The 19,212-nt window shown below is 41.4% G+C and overlaps 1 protein-coding gene across 1 annotated transcript in view; it reads left to right on the forward strand.

Annotated features, from left to right (window-relative positions):
• Window positions 1-19,212, forward strand: part of rimbp2b (RIMS binding protein 2b) — a 106,647-nt gene that overhangs the window by 44,391 nt on the left and 43,044 nt on the right. The window contains exon 6 of the mRNA XM_050050090.1: window positions 10,772-10,855. Within this exon, the coding sequence (XP_049906047.1) occupies window positions 10,772-10,855 (84 nt within the window). The remainder of the gene's footprint in view (window positions 1-10,771; window positions 10,856-19,212) is intronic.

A 19,212-nucleotide genomic window follows, 5' to 3' on the forward strand; every position in this document is an offset into this window, starting at 1 on the left:
TTTAAGATTATTTTACCACTTTACATTGTCATCACACAGCCCTTTCTGACGGGGAACTTAAGCTGTTATCTATGCTCCCTTTGATGCCACCAGACTCCATTGACACAGCACAGAAGAGCTGCTGGTCTATGGCCAACTCCATCATTTAGTTTGTTTGTTGTTGTGTGACTTGCAAAACCGAACTAATGTGGTGTTCACAGCAGTACAGGGGTTTTTGTAGCAATGATATTGTGCAGAAACCTTCATCAGGTCCCATGGAAAAAAGTATTTTGAAGGCTCTGGAAAAGTAGCTTTTGGGGCTTAAACATAAATACTTTGAACAGGATTTGAATTTTAGCATTTCAAATACTTCTAGACCTTTTTACTGACAGCAGATCAAATTATTTATCAGCATTACAGGCAATAGAAGGACAGTTGTTATCAGGTGTACATTTACAGAAGAGCCTTGATGCCGAAGATAAACATTTTAAGTAATTTTATCATTTGAATCACCCAGTGACATTGTGTTAATGCAAATGCATTCTCTATGCCTGTTTTTTGTGGCCAACAGGCTGCTAAAGAGAATAAACAGAGGCCTCAACTGTAGCTAATGTGTTAGCTGTGCCCCACAAGTGCCTTGATTTCCTGTGTGTACACTTGCATCGTATTAGTGGGTCTTGATTCATGGTTCATTTGTTCTCCTGTGTTTGCTCCTCTGCTCAGTTTCCAATGTTGACACTGCCTCCTGAGGGTTGAACTCTCTGTCTGTACCACTCAGAGAACGGTCCATCATCTTAGTGGCTCATCTACCTGCACGGCTACTGGCCACTGTAATGAGACTGAGCCAGCCATGAAACCCTGATCTCAGTGTTGTGTGTACACACACTAGGCCGTCTCGGTACCTTAACTCCTCCAACCACGTGCTGCTACATCTCTTGTAATGACTTTCAGCATTTTGTAGTGATTTATTCAAGTCATACTGTCATCTTTTGACAGTAAAATATTACAGTAAATATTTGGCTTTTAGTTGATGTTGATGTGACAGTCTGTACCAACACTGAAAACCCTCATGTGAGTGCAAGCAGAGTCTAGTTCTGTAGTAATCCATGGATACTACCTACTGTTTTTTGTGAAAAAAGAGCTTGGATATTATTTTGGCTACCCTGGCATTCATTTCTGTAAAATTCTTGCTGGGTTGTTTATATTTTGAAATATCAGTCCCAACAGGATCCCTCAGTGCTTATTGTGAATCTGGCCAAGAGTGATTGATTTTGCAGAGACTGTTCAAAAATAAATTGGGATGCAATTTGCAGCTTTTTTGTTGTTGTTGTTGTTGTCAGAAAGAAATTGCAAGGGAAAAAAGGTATGTTTTTAGTAACACTTGTTTGAGAGTGATGCCCATCCTGGGAGTGAGCTCTGTCTGAGAGGCACTGTGGGTTCAGCATTGGTTTTATTTATTTGTTTTTTCAGAAATAGATTGTACAATAATAGTTGAAATGCAATCATTCTTTTTTCATAGCTTGCAATTTTTATTTTTTATTTTGCAAAACAATCAATGTACACAGATCCCGTGCACCTTCAGCCCTAACCCATCCTCCCTCCCCACCCGAGGGATGAAAAACAATTCAATACATCAATAATGTGGCTTCATGGAAAGAAAATATATAGAGAAATACCCAATAAGATAACAAACAAACACATTAATCCTCAGCAGGGCTGGCTGTCGTTTAAAAATTACAATACTAGTACCAATACCAGTACCCTTGAAGTGATACCAATATCAATAGAGCTGCAATACTCAACTAGTGGCCTGTAGGCCAAATCTGGCCTGTGATTTTCTAATTTACAATGAAAATAAGTCTGATTTTTGTTTATTTTAAATGTCAATAGGGTGCCAGGGTGCATTATAAACATCAAGCTAGAGATTGTTTATCATAAAAAGTGCCAGGGGAGGGTCTCCTAGACCCCAGACAGAGGTGTGGGCTAAACCCTGAATGTCCTCAAGTCCAAGAAACTCCCCTGTGTACACCTGGCCTGTGCGGGGCTTTTGCAACTGGTCCCTGGCTACCTTTAATTTTGAAAAACTGTCCGGGCAAAACAAGTTCAGTATCTCTGCAATAGAGTATTTCATTTGATACCTGTAATGTGAATGCTGTGGCGTGTAGTATGGCTATACTTCCAAACGTTATGGTGGCATCTCAGCATGCTGAACTGCCAACTCCGTCAAATACACCGTGCTCGACTTTACCACACCGCAGACCGTATGAGTTGTAGCTGCTGCTGCTGTGGGAGTGTGAGCTCAGCACAGGGGACAGTGGGAAGAGTTGTCCTGGCTGTACACACTCAGTGATAGGGCTAACTGTTATCATCACATGGCTAACTTTACCTAAATGTTATGGATGGGTTCAGTAGCAGTGTCGAGCTGTTTCTATGTCAGTGAGTTTGCTGGGACTGTTTAACAGACAAATATAGATGCTTGGATGCCCTCCTGGCATTTTTTGTTCCTGGTTTTAGAGTATTCAGCTTGTGTGTGTATCCATGTAATTAAGGTGTGAACCTCTGAAACTATATTGCACTGTTATCAAGCCCTGTGTGCCGCAATCTCTAATGAAAATGACAAACACATGATTAACAACTAACCACCTCATCTTTGTGTTTGGACAGTCAATCCCCAAAGTTTACAGTCCACATAGATAGAATAACCTCCTGCCTACACAAACATCTGACACACTCCACCTAGCACTGTGTACTGTGTGGTTGATGTTTTGGAGAGATGAGTTTTCTCTAGACAGCAGTCACAATAAAATCTCGCAGAGGTGATCCGTGTTTACGAGAAGTGTCTTTTGTTACAAGGCGTTTACTGTGCTGCCATGAGAGACCAAGGTTACCATGTGAACCGAATGACAGTCTGCAGAAGCTCGGCCAGCCAATCCAGCTGGGGATGAGTAAGCCTCTGTGTCTGAGTGGGCAACAGCAGTGGGCTTCCAGCATTTGCTCGGTTGCAGCAGTAATCATCAGATGTTCTCTGTGGACCTTTAGTCAGCGAAATGTTTTCAGCTGCCAAAATACACGGAAATAAAACCTGTTTATTCTCCGATCATATGGTAGATTCTATATAACAGTGCATTATTTAATCTGGCATTGTCATAAGGAAATGAGTCGATATCACAACACTGCACAGCACCCTCCTTTATCTCTGTAGGAGTCTGTTGTGGCTGCATGAGTCATTGTTTAGTTTCCATTAAGGTAAAAGTCTCATCTGACATCTTTTGTATTCATGCAGTGGGATTATCAGATTTACAGTCCTGTCTCTGGAGCCTCTCACACACACTGAGCCTGCTCTTTCAAATTAGCCTCGTACTCCAACAACCTTAGATTTCTTATAGATCCAAGTTTATCCTTTTTGTTCTGCTCCTGTCACTCTCCTTTCATCACTCCTTTTATTAGAGAGGCCTGTGATAGTAGCAGAATAGTTCCTCTTTCTGTTGTTTTTCCTTTTCTTTGATTCATTCTCTTCTTCCCTGCTGTGCCAACAGTATTTCCCTTTCTTCTCTCCTCATCCGCCCTTTGTGCTCTTCAGTAGTAGCACGTTAAACTCATAAGACATCAGCAAGCAGGTAGCGTAGCGTTCGGTGGCTCGGAGAGGTCAGACCCCGGTGATAGTGGCAGCTTCATTTCTGATTCTGCAGCACGCCAATGCTTGTGGTGGGGAGATAGAGTGTGAAAGAAAAAAAAAGAGATGGAGGGGAAGTGGAATCCAGACTAGGCTACTCCTTTTTGCCACTGCTGCATGATGTTTAATATGCCTGATAGAGGACTCCTCGCTGAGGTCTTATACCCGGGACAAAATGCTGCAGAGCTGAGGAGCTTAGACGGTAAATCCTGCCTCCATCCCATTTTTCATTTTGCCCATTCTCCCTTCTTTTTCATTTGCATTCATATCTAGACCTCGCTGCTTTTACGTATCTCTCCCATGATCATTCTTTCATTCACTATCGCTCTTTTTCCTCTCACCTCACTCTTTACCCTTTCCTCTCTGCTCTTTTGGTCTATGTGTGTGTGTGTGTGTGTGTGTGTGTGTGTGGAGGAATGTACTTATTGACCTCTGGGAGTCACACTTGTTTTTCCTGTAAATTTGTGATTCAGCAGTCAGTCTGCATGTTGCCGTGCATACACACACATGCACACATGCAAACATAAACACAGATACACACTTGCAGGCGGCAGGCGAGTACAGTATTAGTGGAGAGCAAGCATCTGTGCCTGCGCACACAGACTTAAGCTGTAGAGGTTATGTAACTTACTCTGCCATTTCAAATGATTTGAAATCACAAGTGCTTGCTGTGCTGCGTTCGATTCCTGTGTGTCTGGGCCAGCAGCATGCGCAATATAGTCATATACTACATGATGCTAAGTGGGACTGGTGCTTGGGTGTTAAGTAATAGAGGGGAATCCTCTCTTAAAGAGCCTGAGCCATAGGTAGTCTTTCCTCCAGCCTTCTTAATGGCTCCAGCTCGGCGGGAGAAAAGAAACTAACACATAATAACAAGAAAAAAGTGTCCCAGGATAACATATATATATATATATATATATATATATATATATATATATATATCGGGGAGCAGTGCTGACATTTTGAGAGGCAACAAATTAGCTGTAAAGCTACAGTATGTGCCACAGTTAGAGGTGATGTACTGTTTGTTTCTGAGCGTAACTACTCCCAGTAAAAAGTCAAGAGCTTTTTCTTTAGGGTGGCCATCAGTTTTATTATAATGCAGCCAAGCTGAGTTGTAGCACACTGTGTGCCTGCATATTTCCTAAAGGATTAGCATTCAGTGTCATAATTAGATGTGAAGTTAACCTAAAAGATTTTGCAAGAAGAACAGAGGCAGCTTTAAAACTGATCCTGGAGGAAGTCTCACTCCTGTGCATGTCTGTCTATATTTGATATCTCCATCAGATATCTGCTGTTTGGATAGAATCGACCCCTGGTAGAAAACGTTAGCAGTTTTTTTTGCCCAGCCATAGGCAGGATTATTATCCATCATTACGCATCATGCATATTCAACACAACAAGGGATGAAAGACAGAAAGAGAGAGAGGGAGAAGGAGAGGGAGAGAGTAATGAGGTTACCCCTGCTCGCCAGAGATTATACACAGAGCTTTCCCAACTACAAAAGATCAGAAGACCGAACACTGAGAATAGGATGGGGAAAGCCTTTCGTGTTAATTAGTCATTGCAGAAATGTTACAGTAGAATGTGCACCTCATTTCATCAAGATGCTGCTGAGCGTCGAGCTCACAGTGGAAAGCAGCAGCAACAAAAATAGTTGGAGTAAACCGTATTCACCACATGATACTGTTGTCGTCCCAGGAGAGCTCTCCATGGTGCTGAACACCAAGACGGCTGTGTTCAGGGCTCACACCTGAGGCTTGGCTGTTTTTAGTTCTTTCTTTTGTAAAAACATTAACTAACCTCTATAGCCTGATTTAGAGCAAGTATAGTAAGTGATAATTAGTAGGCAAGCCAGATTTTTAGTTGTGTTTGTTAGTTCATTTTCAAAAGGGTTGAAAACATGCCCACGATGACAACAGTAACATGATGATGTTTACCATCTAAGTTGAGCGTGTTAGCATAACATTCGCGGATTAGCAAAAAACACAAAGTATAGCTGAGGTTGATGTTATGTCATTTATTTTGCAGGTATTTGGTCATAAATCAATGTATTGGACAAATTGAAATTTTGACCTGTAGATGGCTCTTACTGGAAGAGGTCAGGGGATCACCGAATTTATTATAATTCAACATTAACAATACAATTGAGGAGAAAAATGAATGTATTTTTGTGGCAATCCATCCAGTAGATGTTGAGAAATTGCACAGGATTGGTGAAAAGTTTGACCTGATGGTAGCTCTAGATGAAAAATGAGAAGATCCCCAGTGTTAGTAAGATACATCCTTTGGGAACCATGAATGACTGATAACCAACAGGTTGAAACTGCAATCCCTAGAGCAGTGCAGCTAGCAGTTGCAGACCAAGTAAACCCCCTTATGGCAACAGCACTTGTCGATGGCAGTGGCCCCCCAGTAGGACAATGCACCACGCCACACCACAAAAAACTGCTCAGGAACCACCCCAGGAATGGGACAAAAAGATCAAGGTGTCGACTTTGCCTCCAAATACCTCAGTCCCAATCTAACCCAACAGTTGTGGGACGTGCTGTTACCCCAGAAGTACCCCAATCCATGGTGGGTCCTCCTTGGACCCTAATTGGCTCTGTCCTGTCAAGGCATGGACACAGGACCTCTGGAGGATGTCCTGTAGTGTCTGGCACCAGGGATGTTGGCTTCAGATCTTTTGAGTCCCATGGGTTGGGAGGGGGGGTACTAGCACGTCCCACAGATGTTTGATCAGTCTGNGTACCCCAATCCATGGTGGGTCCTCCTTGGACCCTAATTGGCTCTGTCCTGTCAAGGCATGGACACAGGACCTCTGGAGGATGTCCTGTAGTGTCTGGCACCAGGGATGTTGGCTTCAGATCTTTTGAGTCCACTGCTTGGTGCACTGCTACTGAGGAGTGCCGTTCCCATGTGGGGGGGTACCTGGTCTGCGCTGGTATTTAGGTGGGTGGAGCGTGTCAGGTGGCATCCACAAAAATGTCAGAGCCCAAGAATTTTGCATTGTAACAAGATGATTAATGGTGTTCACCTCATTTGTCAGTGATTTCAATGTCTTGGATAGATAGATAGATAGATAGATAGATAGATAGATAGATAGATAGACACTACACTGCTTATACTGTGGTACATAAGAGACATGGTGGTAGTATAGATCGCTGTGGAAGCACCTCTCTTGTGCATGTATTTGCATTAGTGCCACCAAGGCACGAATGCTAGATCCAGCCTAAGGGGATGGTCTTTCTCATCTGTCTTCATCTGCTGTGCAGTAAACGCCTCTTCACTTATACAGGAGTTCATTACTCACAATGGCAGCCATTTGAATCTTTTATCAGAGGGATTTTTAATTGAACATTGGCAAATGTGCTCCAAACAAATGGGCCTCAGCAAGCCTGAGAGCTGCGTGTGTGTGTGTGTCTATAAGTGTGTGAGTGAAATATTCATCGTGTGTGTTGTAGCGTCTGGTTCTGAAAACCGTACACGTTAGATACCAGCCCACATGGGAGGTGGCAAGCTGTCTGCGGAGGCTCTGTGTGATTCACTCAAAGGAAATCATTTAGAGTAAGCGTGGTCGTGTATACTGTGTATATGTAGACTCTTTTGAACACGTCCAAGATTTTTTAATCTTTTCATAGTTTCGAACATTTCATTCATCTTCTCTCGTGCTTTTGTTGACTGTATAGTGAACAAGAACAGTGGGGGTTTAGGTCTTAAGGATCCCATTGAAACTACAGTTACAAACACCTGCAGTGGCTAATATCACTCCCAGCGGAATAAGTAAATGAATAATCTCTCAAGCATAAATAATTATTTCAGATTTCCCACTGTTAAACCACTGACCACACACTGAAAGCTGTAACTTTGTCTTAAGGGAGTTTTGCCTTGTTGAACAGTTTTGTAAGAAGTTGACTCAAACACATTCTTGCAAGATTATTTCAGGCTTAACCCTAAGTCTTACCTAACTTGAAACAAATTCCAAACATATGAAAAAATCATCCAAACTGGGTATTTTAGGATGAAATCCAAACTTTAGAGGACATTTACTTTCCTCATCTTTCTGTCTGTGTGAAGGTTTTAGGCCTTGAAAGGACAGATATACTAGGGAACGTGCTAACACATAGCACCAGAGCTGGTGGACCAGCAACAGCAGATAAGGGGTCAAAGATTTAATCATACCAACTGTCATTTGTCTGGGGTGAAACACCACGATCTCACTGATCCCAGAAGGGTCAAAGCTTATTCCTATTGCTTCCGTTGGTCCAGCTCTCTAAACCTATTGCTCACTGTCTTACTGAATATTGTTGGCACTCATGGGTCAATAGGGGAACGAGCTGCTGCCTTCCATTTGAATGTATTGCAGTATACTATACTCAAAGTCAAACCGAGCTGTGAGCGTTTATGTGATGAAGTGCACGTTCATGCATTCTCACATGCGGCATGCATTGTGTGCTGTGGGCTTCTGGTGGCTCCGCTGGTGCTTTTTTTAGTCAGGGACACGTGGTGCCATGGTACCAGAGTGTGTGTGTGTATGTGTGTGTGCGCATGGGTAACACACACACTGACACAGATAAAATCCTGTTTAATTCTATACGCTAATCTTGGAACATCCAGCTGCACTCTCACTCCCATGCATAGCAAGGCTGTTTCTCATACACTGATGGAGAGCTCAAGCTGCTGATAAACACAGGATCTGGTTGATGATGTAACATCATGTATTCTGTGCTTTAAGAGCAGAGCAATACTTTGCTGTACATTAAATGGTTGCCCATAAAGAAGGTGTGTAGGTATACCCTTCATTACTGAATGCATCCCAGCTTGCCAGAGAGTGATAACCTCCTGATTAGAGTGGAGTGACAAAGAGATGTGGCATCTCCCAAGCAGGGCAGCACACAGGCAGCTTTGATGAGGATATCCCATTTCTAGCTGTCTCCCTTGTGCTCCTACTGAGAAGCCAGTGGTGATGAATTCACTGAAGAGCGCTGATAGACTAAACAAGTCATCCTCTGTGGAAATTGTGGCAGACTTTAGTCATGTTTTGGCTCTAATCGCGCATTGTGAGGAAAGCTCAACTTCTTTTCATTGTAATTCTAGCTAACACAGCATTCAGCTGTCAGCTCGCTTTAACGGCTGCTTGATGGAAAAATAACAGGCATTCAAAAACCTCGGGAGTGAAAATTAGGTGTCAGTTAGGCACCGGTTGAACATTATATTATTACAAACCGAGAGAATGCAATCTAGTTTCAGTTTATGTATCCATATTCATATAAATTGGGGACAAAATATACCTAGCATATGTGCAGAAAAAGCACAGGTGTAATTAATAACCATAACTGAGGCTGAATTCCGTTTACAAGCATCAGTGCCAGAGCACTGTTAGTGTGCATACAGGCATACTGGGACCTTTAAATGGAACAGAGCCATTGTTAAGGTTATTAGTTACACCTGTGCTTTTCCTGCTATGACAAGTAAGTGACCTCAAAAGACTCAACAGCTAACATAAAAATGGGGGAAAATGGATTTGTAGGTTAAAGATTTTTTTTAAAACAGATTTTTTTTTTTTTTAGTGTGATCTTTTTCATCACAGTGTAGTTAAGTTAAGTTAAATGCCTGCTTGATGGAAACACAATAGACATTGAAAACAGGCAACAGTATGTAGTGTATGTCTAGACATATTTTATGGAAACATACTGAGTTTATATCTAATTAACATGGGAGACAGACTTTTCAAGAGCAGGCTCCTGCAGAAACAGCACAGGAGTAGTCAGAGGTGCAGTTTTCTTGTAACATGGAACAGAGCCGTTGTTAATGTCGTCAGTAACACCTGTGCTTGCTGCTCTGTCAGGTAGACAATCAACATTTGATTTGCCCAATACTTTTGTTCATAACTGGGGTGTGGGGGGTGACATGCAGCAAAGGGCCACGGGTCGCAATCAAACCCGGGCTGCTGCAGAGGACTCAACCTATAGGGTGCACACTCTACAAGGAGAGCTAGAGCTTGCCCCTGCAGTTACACAATCTTGATTCATATTTGATCAGCACTGCCTAGTTTGACAGTTTGACCTCAGTTCATGAGCTGTGATTAACATAAATGACAGTTGCTTTAGAGACTCCTCAGCTCTGATAAGTTGTTGTTGTTAAACATTATACTTGATAATCATAAGCCTGTTAGCATTGTCGTGGTGAGCGTGTTAACATGCTGATATTAATGTTTAGTTTAAAGCACCTCTGCGCCTGAGTACAACCTCATGGAGCTGCTAGCATTGCTGTAGACTCGTAGGCCTTGTTCAGACTGCCAGCCCAAATCTGTTTTTTTGGCATAGCCAGAATCATTTTAGAAAGTCTGGACAGCAAAACCAAATGAAATGCAATTTTTATTAATCGGATCCAAACCACATTTGGAGGTGGTTTTGAATGTGTTTCCAATCGGATTCCTACAGACGTGTCTCAGTCTGAACACTCTAGCTGCTCAAATTGGATTACAGAGTGTCTTCGGGTCACTTGCAATGCGACATCCAACAACTTCATCAAATCCAGAGTGATGGAAGTTTGTTAAATAATCCATGCTGCTACTAGCAAAGCGCTATGGAGAAAAACAATCTGTGGATAGACATCAAAATAAATTGTTTGGAGGGTAAAATGGTGCAACTCCATTTCCCATGCCTCCATGTTGGAAAGCTGCATCACCAGTGTAGCTACATAGTTATTGACACCTACGTTGTTACCACAGCAACTCATGCAGATAGGTCGGTGGTGTCTTGACACCACTGTATGACTGGCCAAAATGAGTGAAGGCTTTCTGACAGATTCCTTTTCCAAGTCCTTTTCATGGTATAAGTCTGAGAGAACCACACCCAACATCCTCCAACAGTTGAACTGTTGAATCATCCCAACCTGCTGTCTGTTTTTTGACAACAAAAACATTTTGTGATCTCTATTAGAAAGTCTCTGGAAACCTCTCTGTTGCATACACACATACACTCACACAACAAAATACTGCTGAATAATGAAATGCTCCTGCTCCCTCTTTCCCCGCCTAGTCTTACTGAGTTCTCTCAGGAAGCTTCTGTTCCTGACAAACCATAGCAGCTGTCCTCTGCTTTTTTCCCTCCCCAGGAGACTGAGATCAGCACCAGAAGGAAGGAGTGTGAAGCACTTGAGGCGGAGGTGAAGAAAAAGAATCAAACATGTCAGACTTTGGTAAGTGCTCCAAAAATATACCCTGGCCTCTGAGCGATAGGACCGAGGCTAAAATTGATTTGTACCTAAGAGCCTTGCCTGCTATCATCACACACAAATGTCCCCTGAGAAAATGAGTGGCGGGTCTACTGTAATGATAGCATGGTTCTCAGGCAGTGATGACTGAAATTGAAAAATGGGAGCAGTTAACTTCAAGCTGCAGTATCTGTGGGTTGGGTTCTGTTAGCATGGGGAATACATTTGATAATGAGAGAGACAGAGAGGCACTTTGCAGCAGTAAGTGTTTGCAGTGTATGATCATGCACAAACACAGAGGAAGTACAGTGTATCGTACTGTGATGTATATAAAGATACTGCTGTGTACACCAGTGTATCCTCAGGCTGTGGCTTTATTGGTTTCTTTCTTTTGTATACACATTAGTTCATCTCTACAACCCTGCTGTTATTTAGGTGTACAGCTGCAGTGTAGAGCACCATGTTGGTTTTACAAGTAATGGTCATCAAAGGTCACAGATATGTTACACAAGTCTTGTATTTTCATATGGTATTTGGTGCCTTTAGACAGACAGTTTCTCACAGTGCCCCAGAAATGTCATTCTGTCCTGTCGACTGGAGTGGCCTTCACTCAGGACAAAAAGCAAAGAGAGGGAACAAAAAGATAAGGTGGAGAGAACCTGCTTGGTGGAAAAGAAAACAGGCTTCTTTTGGGGATTGACCAATGTCTTTTTTTTTTTCAGGGCCAATTTTGATACCAATTATTAGTACTGATATCTGATATTTGTAACCGATATACATTTGCAGTAAAAATGAAAACCTTACTGTCAAAATTTAGAATAACACAAACTCCACAACTCCAGGACAGAACTTTGTTTAATGCCTTTAGCAGCCTATGTTTAATTAAATCATGCATTATCTTAAAGAAAAGGAGCCACTGCTCCTCCATGTACTTTGCATATATTGCAGCCTGTCTCCCTGGTGTTAGTATGTCTTATACTCTGCAGTTACACCTCCTGCTGGCAGTGGGGTTACTATGCTATGCTGTGTTGAGTTTCTGTGAAGTGCAGTAAAGTTTGATTGAATCAGCTAACACACCTAAACACATAAAACATGGCTCAGTGAAGACAACACTAAATAGAGGTGCAAAATCCTAAGGTGGTAGACACATTTTTCCCACAGATACAACATGCTTACGTTACAGTACATAATGTACTGAATGTACATCGGCAAGTCCACGTTACATATGTCTGGTAAAATGTCTATATTGTGTTAATAGTTTATTATAATCTATGATAAACTCATCACATCTATCACCCGCTTCCAGGTGCTATCTCACTCCCTCTTACTGTCCTGCCAGTTTACTTAAACAAATGAAGTCTCATTGAGTGCCTACTTTTACAATGATGGCAGAACGTTACCAACAGGAACACGCAAGTGTTTTTGCAACTTCTTTGTATTAGATTGTGATGTTCAACAAGTTCAGTAATATCTGCAAAGCTAGGTTCGCTGATTGGAGCAGCTCTCGTCTGTGTTTGTCTCCGTATTTGGTTTTGATGGTGGCTCAGTCACATCAGTCATATGCCGATGTGATGTTTTCAGAACTGTAGACTGGGTTTATCAGACTCATCAATGTCTCCACAGAATAAGTAGTAGCTGCTCAGAATTTCACTCTAAATGTAAGACTGAAATGAACTGTTACATATGTTCCGGATAGGTAGATGTCTGGAGATTTATCATGGATATCATTAAAAAAATTGTCGACATCCCAAACAACAACAAGACTGATGCTACTGGAGGACTTGTTACCAATATCAGGGGCAATATTTGCTTTATAAGACTAGCAGTAATTGCAGCCAATAAGTGCACAGTCATGCGCTGGAGAATCAAGGTGCCATGTGGGGAATCTTTTTGACTAAAGGAGCTTTCATCATACCTTCAGGAAAGATTAGGTTAAATCTCAGGAAGAAAAACACAACTTTTTGATAAATGCTAAGATAGCTTTATAACCTTTTTACAAAACAGGACCTTTCCTTATTGTGGTGTCCATGGTTAGGCTTGTGGCTGCACTGCAGTGCTCTGTGAGGGTCTTAGGTGCTCCCTGGGGCGGTTGGCTTTGCCTGGGATGGCTCAGGTTGGTGGTGGCAGGGTACATGGCTGTCCTCTTGGGCCGTCTAAGTCCCAGCCGTGCAGATTGGTCTGTGTGGGTATCTCTGGTGTGGGCCTTTTGGGGGTTGGTTTTGCTCTCTGCCTCTTTCGGTTTGGGTGGTCTTGGGCAGTTGCTAGCCCTGGTAGGTGCCTAGGGCTTCTGTATTGTTCTATAAATCACTCTAAGTCTGGGTGAACCACAAGAGGCTGAGTGCACTGCTATGTGATAGAAAAATATGCTGCCTTCATTATTATTGTCACTGTGGACATTTAGGGCTGGGTGGGGGTAATTCATTGTTTATGCTGTTTTTATTGATTTACAGTAAGAGATTATGATGTAAATGATGCATGGCTGATGTATAAATAGCTGCAGAAGTTGAAATGCACCTGTTTCAGAATTTACAGAGTTTATGACAGACTGAAGTGAGGTGCTGAGGACCACATGTCTACTAGTGTCCCATGACAGTGACAGGTTTTCTGTCGGTTTCTGCGGCTGAACAACTCTACCCCTCTGTGCCACTGTGGCTGTGTTGGTGTTTGTGTTAAGAAGAATGTGTTTTTTCTGAAAAGCAGGTAGCACATATGACAGGCAGGTCACATACACCTGTGTGTATTCAACTTTTATTGTTAGGTGTAGCTGGGGAGTGGAGGATTTGCAGTTGGAGCTAGGCTAAATGTCACATATGCTGAAGAAACCATCGACCAGCGGTGGCAACTATTACACTGCTCTTTGCCATTACATTGTATTTATTTTTGCAGGGAAACATACTGTCAATTGAATAAGAGGAGTCATCAGGCTTTATCAGTCTCTCACAGCAGGAGCACATCAGAGTTGTAAATCACAGCGCAAATAAAGCTTAAGTGGATGGCTTTACCATCACAGTTACGGGAGCCCCACTAAGCAGAATAACTAATCACTTTTTTTAATGTTATACCGGGATGGAGAGCTCTGTTCAGCTTCTGTTAAAGTTTATACTGGGAGAGAAAGACATCTTACTGCTATGATGTTGTCATTCTCAAAGTGGGGTCTCCACGGGCTCTGCAGCAAAATGTTGAGTTTAATTTCAGTTGAATTCACTAGATTTTTAAAGTATGAGTAAGTGTAGACATTGCTTGCTCTACGATTTGGGAGCTAGAAAAAACAATCAGGGAGTTGTATGACTGACATAAAAGAGGCTTAAGGAGTATTGAGTTTTAGCACGACATAAAAATGATACATGTTTCTAACCTGTAGAAGCAGAAGTAGACACAGAATGGTGCAGATGGCCTGCAGTAAGATTTTTCCTATGAAAGGCAGGAGCTGGAGAGATTCAGCAGTAATTTAAATGGCACTGTTTGGTCCTAGACTATTTGAATTCATTCCCTTATGTCCCCAAGCCCTCTTCTTTAGATGAGCTGTCTTTGTGTGTGGCTCTCTGCCCCAAATAAACACTCCATTAGGACTGTTTTCTTTGCTGCCCTCCTCTCACGTTCCCTGCCCACAGCAGCACTTCCCTCCTCGCCCATTGTCAGCCTGCTGAGTCCGAAAGAAGCTACCCAAAGGACAAACTGTCCCCAAATGGCGTGCAGAAATGGCAGGCTGGTCTCCACAGACTGCAGCACAGCTCTTATCTCCTCCTCCCTGAGCTCCAAGAACAGAGACACAAACACAGACAAGACCACTGAACACTGCTGTGAGGGGATGGCGAGTTGACAGAAGTGTCACTCCCTGTTTGGTCTTAACTGGCTTACCTCTCTGTCTCTCTTCTGTTTTTCCTCCTTCTCAGGTTAAAGTAAAGAGTTCACATACAGAATTAGGTGCAGCTGTGAGCGAATCAGTGCTGCTGCTTTGCTGGTGGATTTCTAACAGACTATTTATCAAACACTGACAGCATATAAAATATTATACATTCATTTTTCTTACTAAGTATTTGAATTCCAGCTGGTATTAATGCCTGATAGTGAGTTCAGATGTCATGTATATAAACACTGTGAGTGACAGTAAACACTGACATAACCATCTGGCACCTCCACCTTCCTGAATATCAGGTATATAACTGTAGACCATCTGAAGAGCATGCCTCCACTAGCATTTAAGGTCTGTTACCATGGCGACAAGCATCTGCTGTGCCAGTGACGCTCGAAAATGTATCGGTGCTAATCGAAGGTAACATTGAGGCAGAGAGCAGACAGACTCAACAAGTCCGTGGACTTAACTGTGCTGCTGCGCCCTTAAACTTAGCTCAGTAACCGGTGTGGAATACCTGCCTCTGTGGTCGGCTTAGCTCTCATTATGAGATGTTTGTAAGCACAAACACCTTCTGTCAAAGGCAGGATTGGCAGCTCCTGTTGCTCAGACACATGGCATGCATTGTATGTACAGAAGCAAAAAATGTCATAAAGCAATTTTTCTCTTCGTTTTCTTGTTTGCATTTTACACAGTACACAAAATTGTAACTGTAAGTGCTGTTACACCTCTTAGAGATGATACCGTACTGCATGTTTGTGGTCTTTTTCTTTCTGTACACCATGGTGGGCAATGGTATGCACAGGACCACAAGCCCTGTTTAAGGGAAATGCAATATGTACTTTTATACTACACTGTGCAGCTGAAGTTGGTACGTTTCAACTGTACACCTGAAAACAGTTGAATGACATTTTTAGCATCTTGCAAGTCCCTTATATATATATATATACAATTGAAAAAAAAGCTGAATGTAGTAAAAACAGCAATGTTTATCATTTCACTTTTTAAATAAAAAATATATTTGTGCTCACATATCTGATCCAGGCACACCACAAAGTGCAGACACAGAGTGAAAAAGAGCTGTCAATGCACAGAGCCATAACAAGTTGCAATAATAGTAACCAATAACACACTTTGTCTCCCTCCCTCTCTCCCACACACATCCACACATCACTCACACTCACACCTCCCCTAATTTCCATTGAGGTCAAGAAAAAGTGTTTAGGAAAAGACATAAGATGTATTTTTTGACTGTTTAACCGCAGTCCAGATATTTGGAAAAGTTACTGAGCATGGTCGGAAATGGGGCAAATGAAACAATGTTGATTTGTGTTAGTGGTGTTGTTATACTGATCTGTACATCCTGCCGATGGTTACTGCACATGTGTAACTCAACAGAGGTGAAAGGGAAACAAGATAGCTCACTTGTTTGCAACCTTCAGACACTATATGTAGTTAATATATATTTTATATATCGGTAATCAGATATAGGCCGCCAGTTGAATAGGCCTTGTTTATACTGTACCTTGTATATAATATTCCTATTTCAATGTCATCAGTGTTAGAAGCAGCCAGTACTCAGAGGGGCGAGGTTCAGCCTGAAGCACGTATCACCTGTAATATGTGTACATTAGTCCTTGGTGCAGATGGTCTGGATAAAAAAAATACACTAAGAGTCAGGCTAAAAAGGTTTAGCTGATCATCAGAACAATAGTGATAGTTGCTGCTGTCTGCTCAGAACAAGAGCAAATGATGCTGCTTACACTGAGTCTACAGAGCAGAGAGTAAGTGAAATGTTTGCTTTGCTCGTGTGTTAAATGGCAGAGTTGATTCATCTGTCAGGCTTGTCGAAATTAAACACACAGCTCTAGAACACCAGGCTGAGTCAGATCATGTCTGGGTAAAACACAACTGCCTCTGCACTGCTTTTAAACACAGAAGTGACCAAAGTACTTTGCCCCAGGCTTTATTATATCATTACATAGTGTAATAATACCATGTTATGGTAAATAACATCTGTTAGCCAATAACTTCTTGTTTAACATCACTAAAACATCATTGTTTATTTCATTAAGCTTTAAAAGGGTAGATATATTTATATATTTTTTACTATTATCCAGTATCTGAATCATTACAGATCACTCATGCAGCTGAAATCATGCTGTGTACATTTTATGTGTACAGTAGTGTTAGTATTCAAAGCAGATCTCAAATGGCAAATCACACCTCAGCAGAAAACCACAGCTGAATAATGTTGGAGGCAGCTCAATATAGGACACAATGTATTCTGCATGGGATTCTCTCCATCACTGGGCTCACAGGCTCGCCATAAAAATGTGTCTTGCCAAGGGATTATGACGTATACTGATCTCTTTAAAGCGTTAACACATCGACAATATAGGACAAAGAAACAGCTGATTCTCTGTGTTCAAGACAATTTGGTTTGCATCACTACGTGTGTGCGGCTGCATCCGAATTCCAAAAAGGATTTTAAATGAGGATGGCAGTCATGTTGAAATGCTTAAATCAACAACAAGCTTTAATTTCCAAAGCATTTCTGTCCACTGTTCTCGTCAGTGTGCATACAGTAAAATGTGAGCTCTCTGTTTTGTTTTGTTTTTTCAGTGGCTGTTTGTCCTTCAGAATGAACACCTGGAGGCTTAGCCGGCCCACATTAGCTCCGAATTGAAGGATCAATGGATATGAATAGGAATGCCAATGCAATCTAGTGCTTGTACGGGAAGCATTAAAATTGACTGGACACAATTGATGCAGGTTGAAATGCCAATATTTTTTTTGGGACATGACAGAAATGAAATTAATGGAAATGCAGCAGATCTCAGATGTGACTTTGGTTCTTCAGGCTGTTGTTTACTTATCCCTGCTTGTCCTTGACAAAATTCCCCCTCCATGGTGTGCACATGTATGTACTGTACTGTATCATTATCATTATTATTATTATTGAGTATTGGAATAGTAGTAGTAGTAGTAATATGAGTACCTTATGCCTTATTAATTCTGTATCCACCTTATTCCTGGGGGCGCTATTGTAGAAATGAATATCCGCGCAATAGCAGAAGAAGCAGTAAGCAAGTGAGTCGCATTTACTGTCTATAGTTAGTCCCAGTGGCTGATCTTGTGTCTAACTGCCAGCAGTGGTTCCTTTGAAAGGTAATCTGCCTTTAATTTATAACATACTGCTTGTTTTTTTTAACAGTTAACTAACATTTAAATTAGTATTCTCTAAATTGTCCTTTTGGAGCTCTGTTACCTTTTGCGCTGTCCGCGTCTGTTATGTTACAAACAACTGGACTGAGCTGAATTTATGGCTTCAATGTGTTGAACATTCATCCAGAACAAAAAGAGATTGTTTCTGTAACCAAATAGGAATAGGTGCCCACTCGTCTCACATAAGACGCTACCAGATCATCCTGTATTGCAAAAAAACAACAAACAACAAAACAAAGCACTGTCCCTTACTAAATCAAAACGGGACATGATTTGTCCTGTATTTTTGTGCACGTCTTACTTTGTTGCATACACTACGGTTTTACATGCTTGGAATGACAAGAAATAATAAGGAGCTCTGACAGCGGAAAAGTTATAAGTCAGAATTTGCAGAAGAAAATGACCTGGAATGACAGATCTGTCACTCAACATCAGTACGTGTCTTTCCCTGTCAGACTGCATTCACAACCTACAATAAAAAATTGCCCATCATAAAATAAACTCAGCAGCATACCTTGAAATATGTGTTCAGTCATCTAGGGTTACTGATTTGTCATACTCCCCTCCATATCATATAAAATTAATGCATCAAGTTATTTATTTTACTACAACTTTATACTACTGGTATTACTGAGGTACACTGCTCAATTTGACATTATGATTCATTCAGTAAAATTTTGATTTATTTAATCAGCAGTTATAAAAATGTCTAAACTGTGTTGTTAAGGCAGACGGGTGGAGCATTAGTTTGGAAACATGATGTTTATTCACTTTACGTGGAGCTAAAATTAATTCCAAATGACATTAAATGTTTGCAGAATATATGTTACTGTTTTTTGTGAGTTGTAAGAAATCACAAATCATACTTTAGAAGGAATAGATGTTTATAGTAGGCTAGCTTGGGCTTTGTTAAAGTTAATGATATGCTAACAGAGCAAGGAAGCTAATCACCAACGCGCTTGGTTAAAAAGGGAAACAACCAGTGCTTTGAGATGGCTGTCAGAGATGGCAGAGGTAATTTGATTTTTGATTTGTATTTTTATTTCTGTTTCATGCACACAAACATGTACCCAACCCTCATGGATTTTCAAGACACCATTACAATAATAATAATGTTGCAGTGAACAGTCAAAGTATGTGTTATTTTACTGTTCAGTCCCCAAACAAAATACTTTGCTTTCTATCCCAGGCCTGGCGAACAAACACTACTTAAATTTACCATGGTCATCCAAACAAATCAACATACATAGAGGTCATTTTA

Source organism: Epinephelus moara, chromosome 8, assembly GCF_006386435.1.
Source record: "Epinephelus moara isolate mb chromosome 8, YSFRI_EMoa_1.0, whole genome shotgun sequence".
Classification (NCBI taxonomy): Eukaryota; Metazoa; Chordata; class Actinopteri; order Perciformes; family Serranidae; genus Epinephelus; species Epinephelus moara.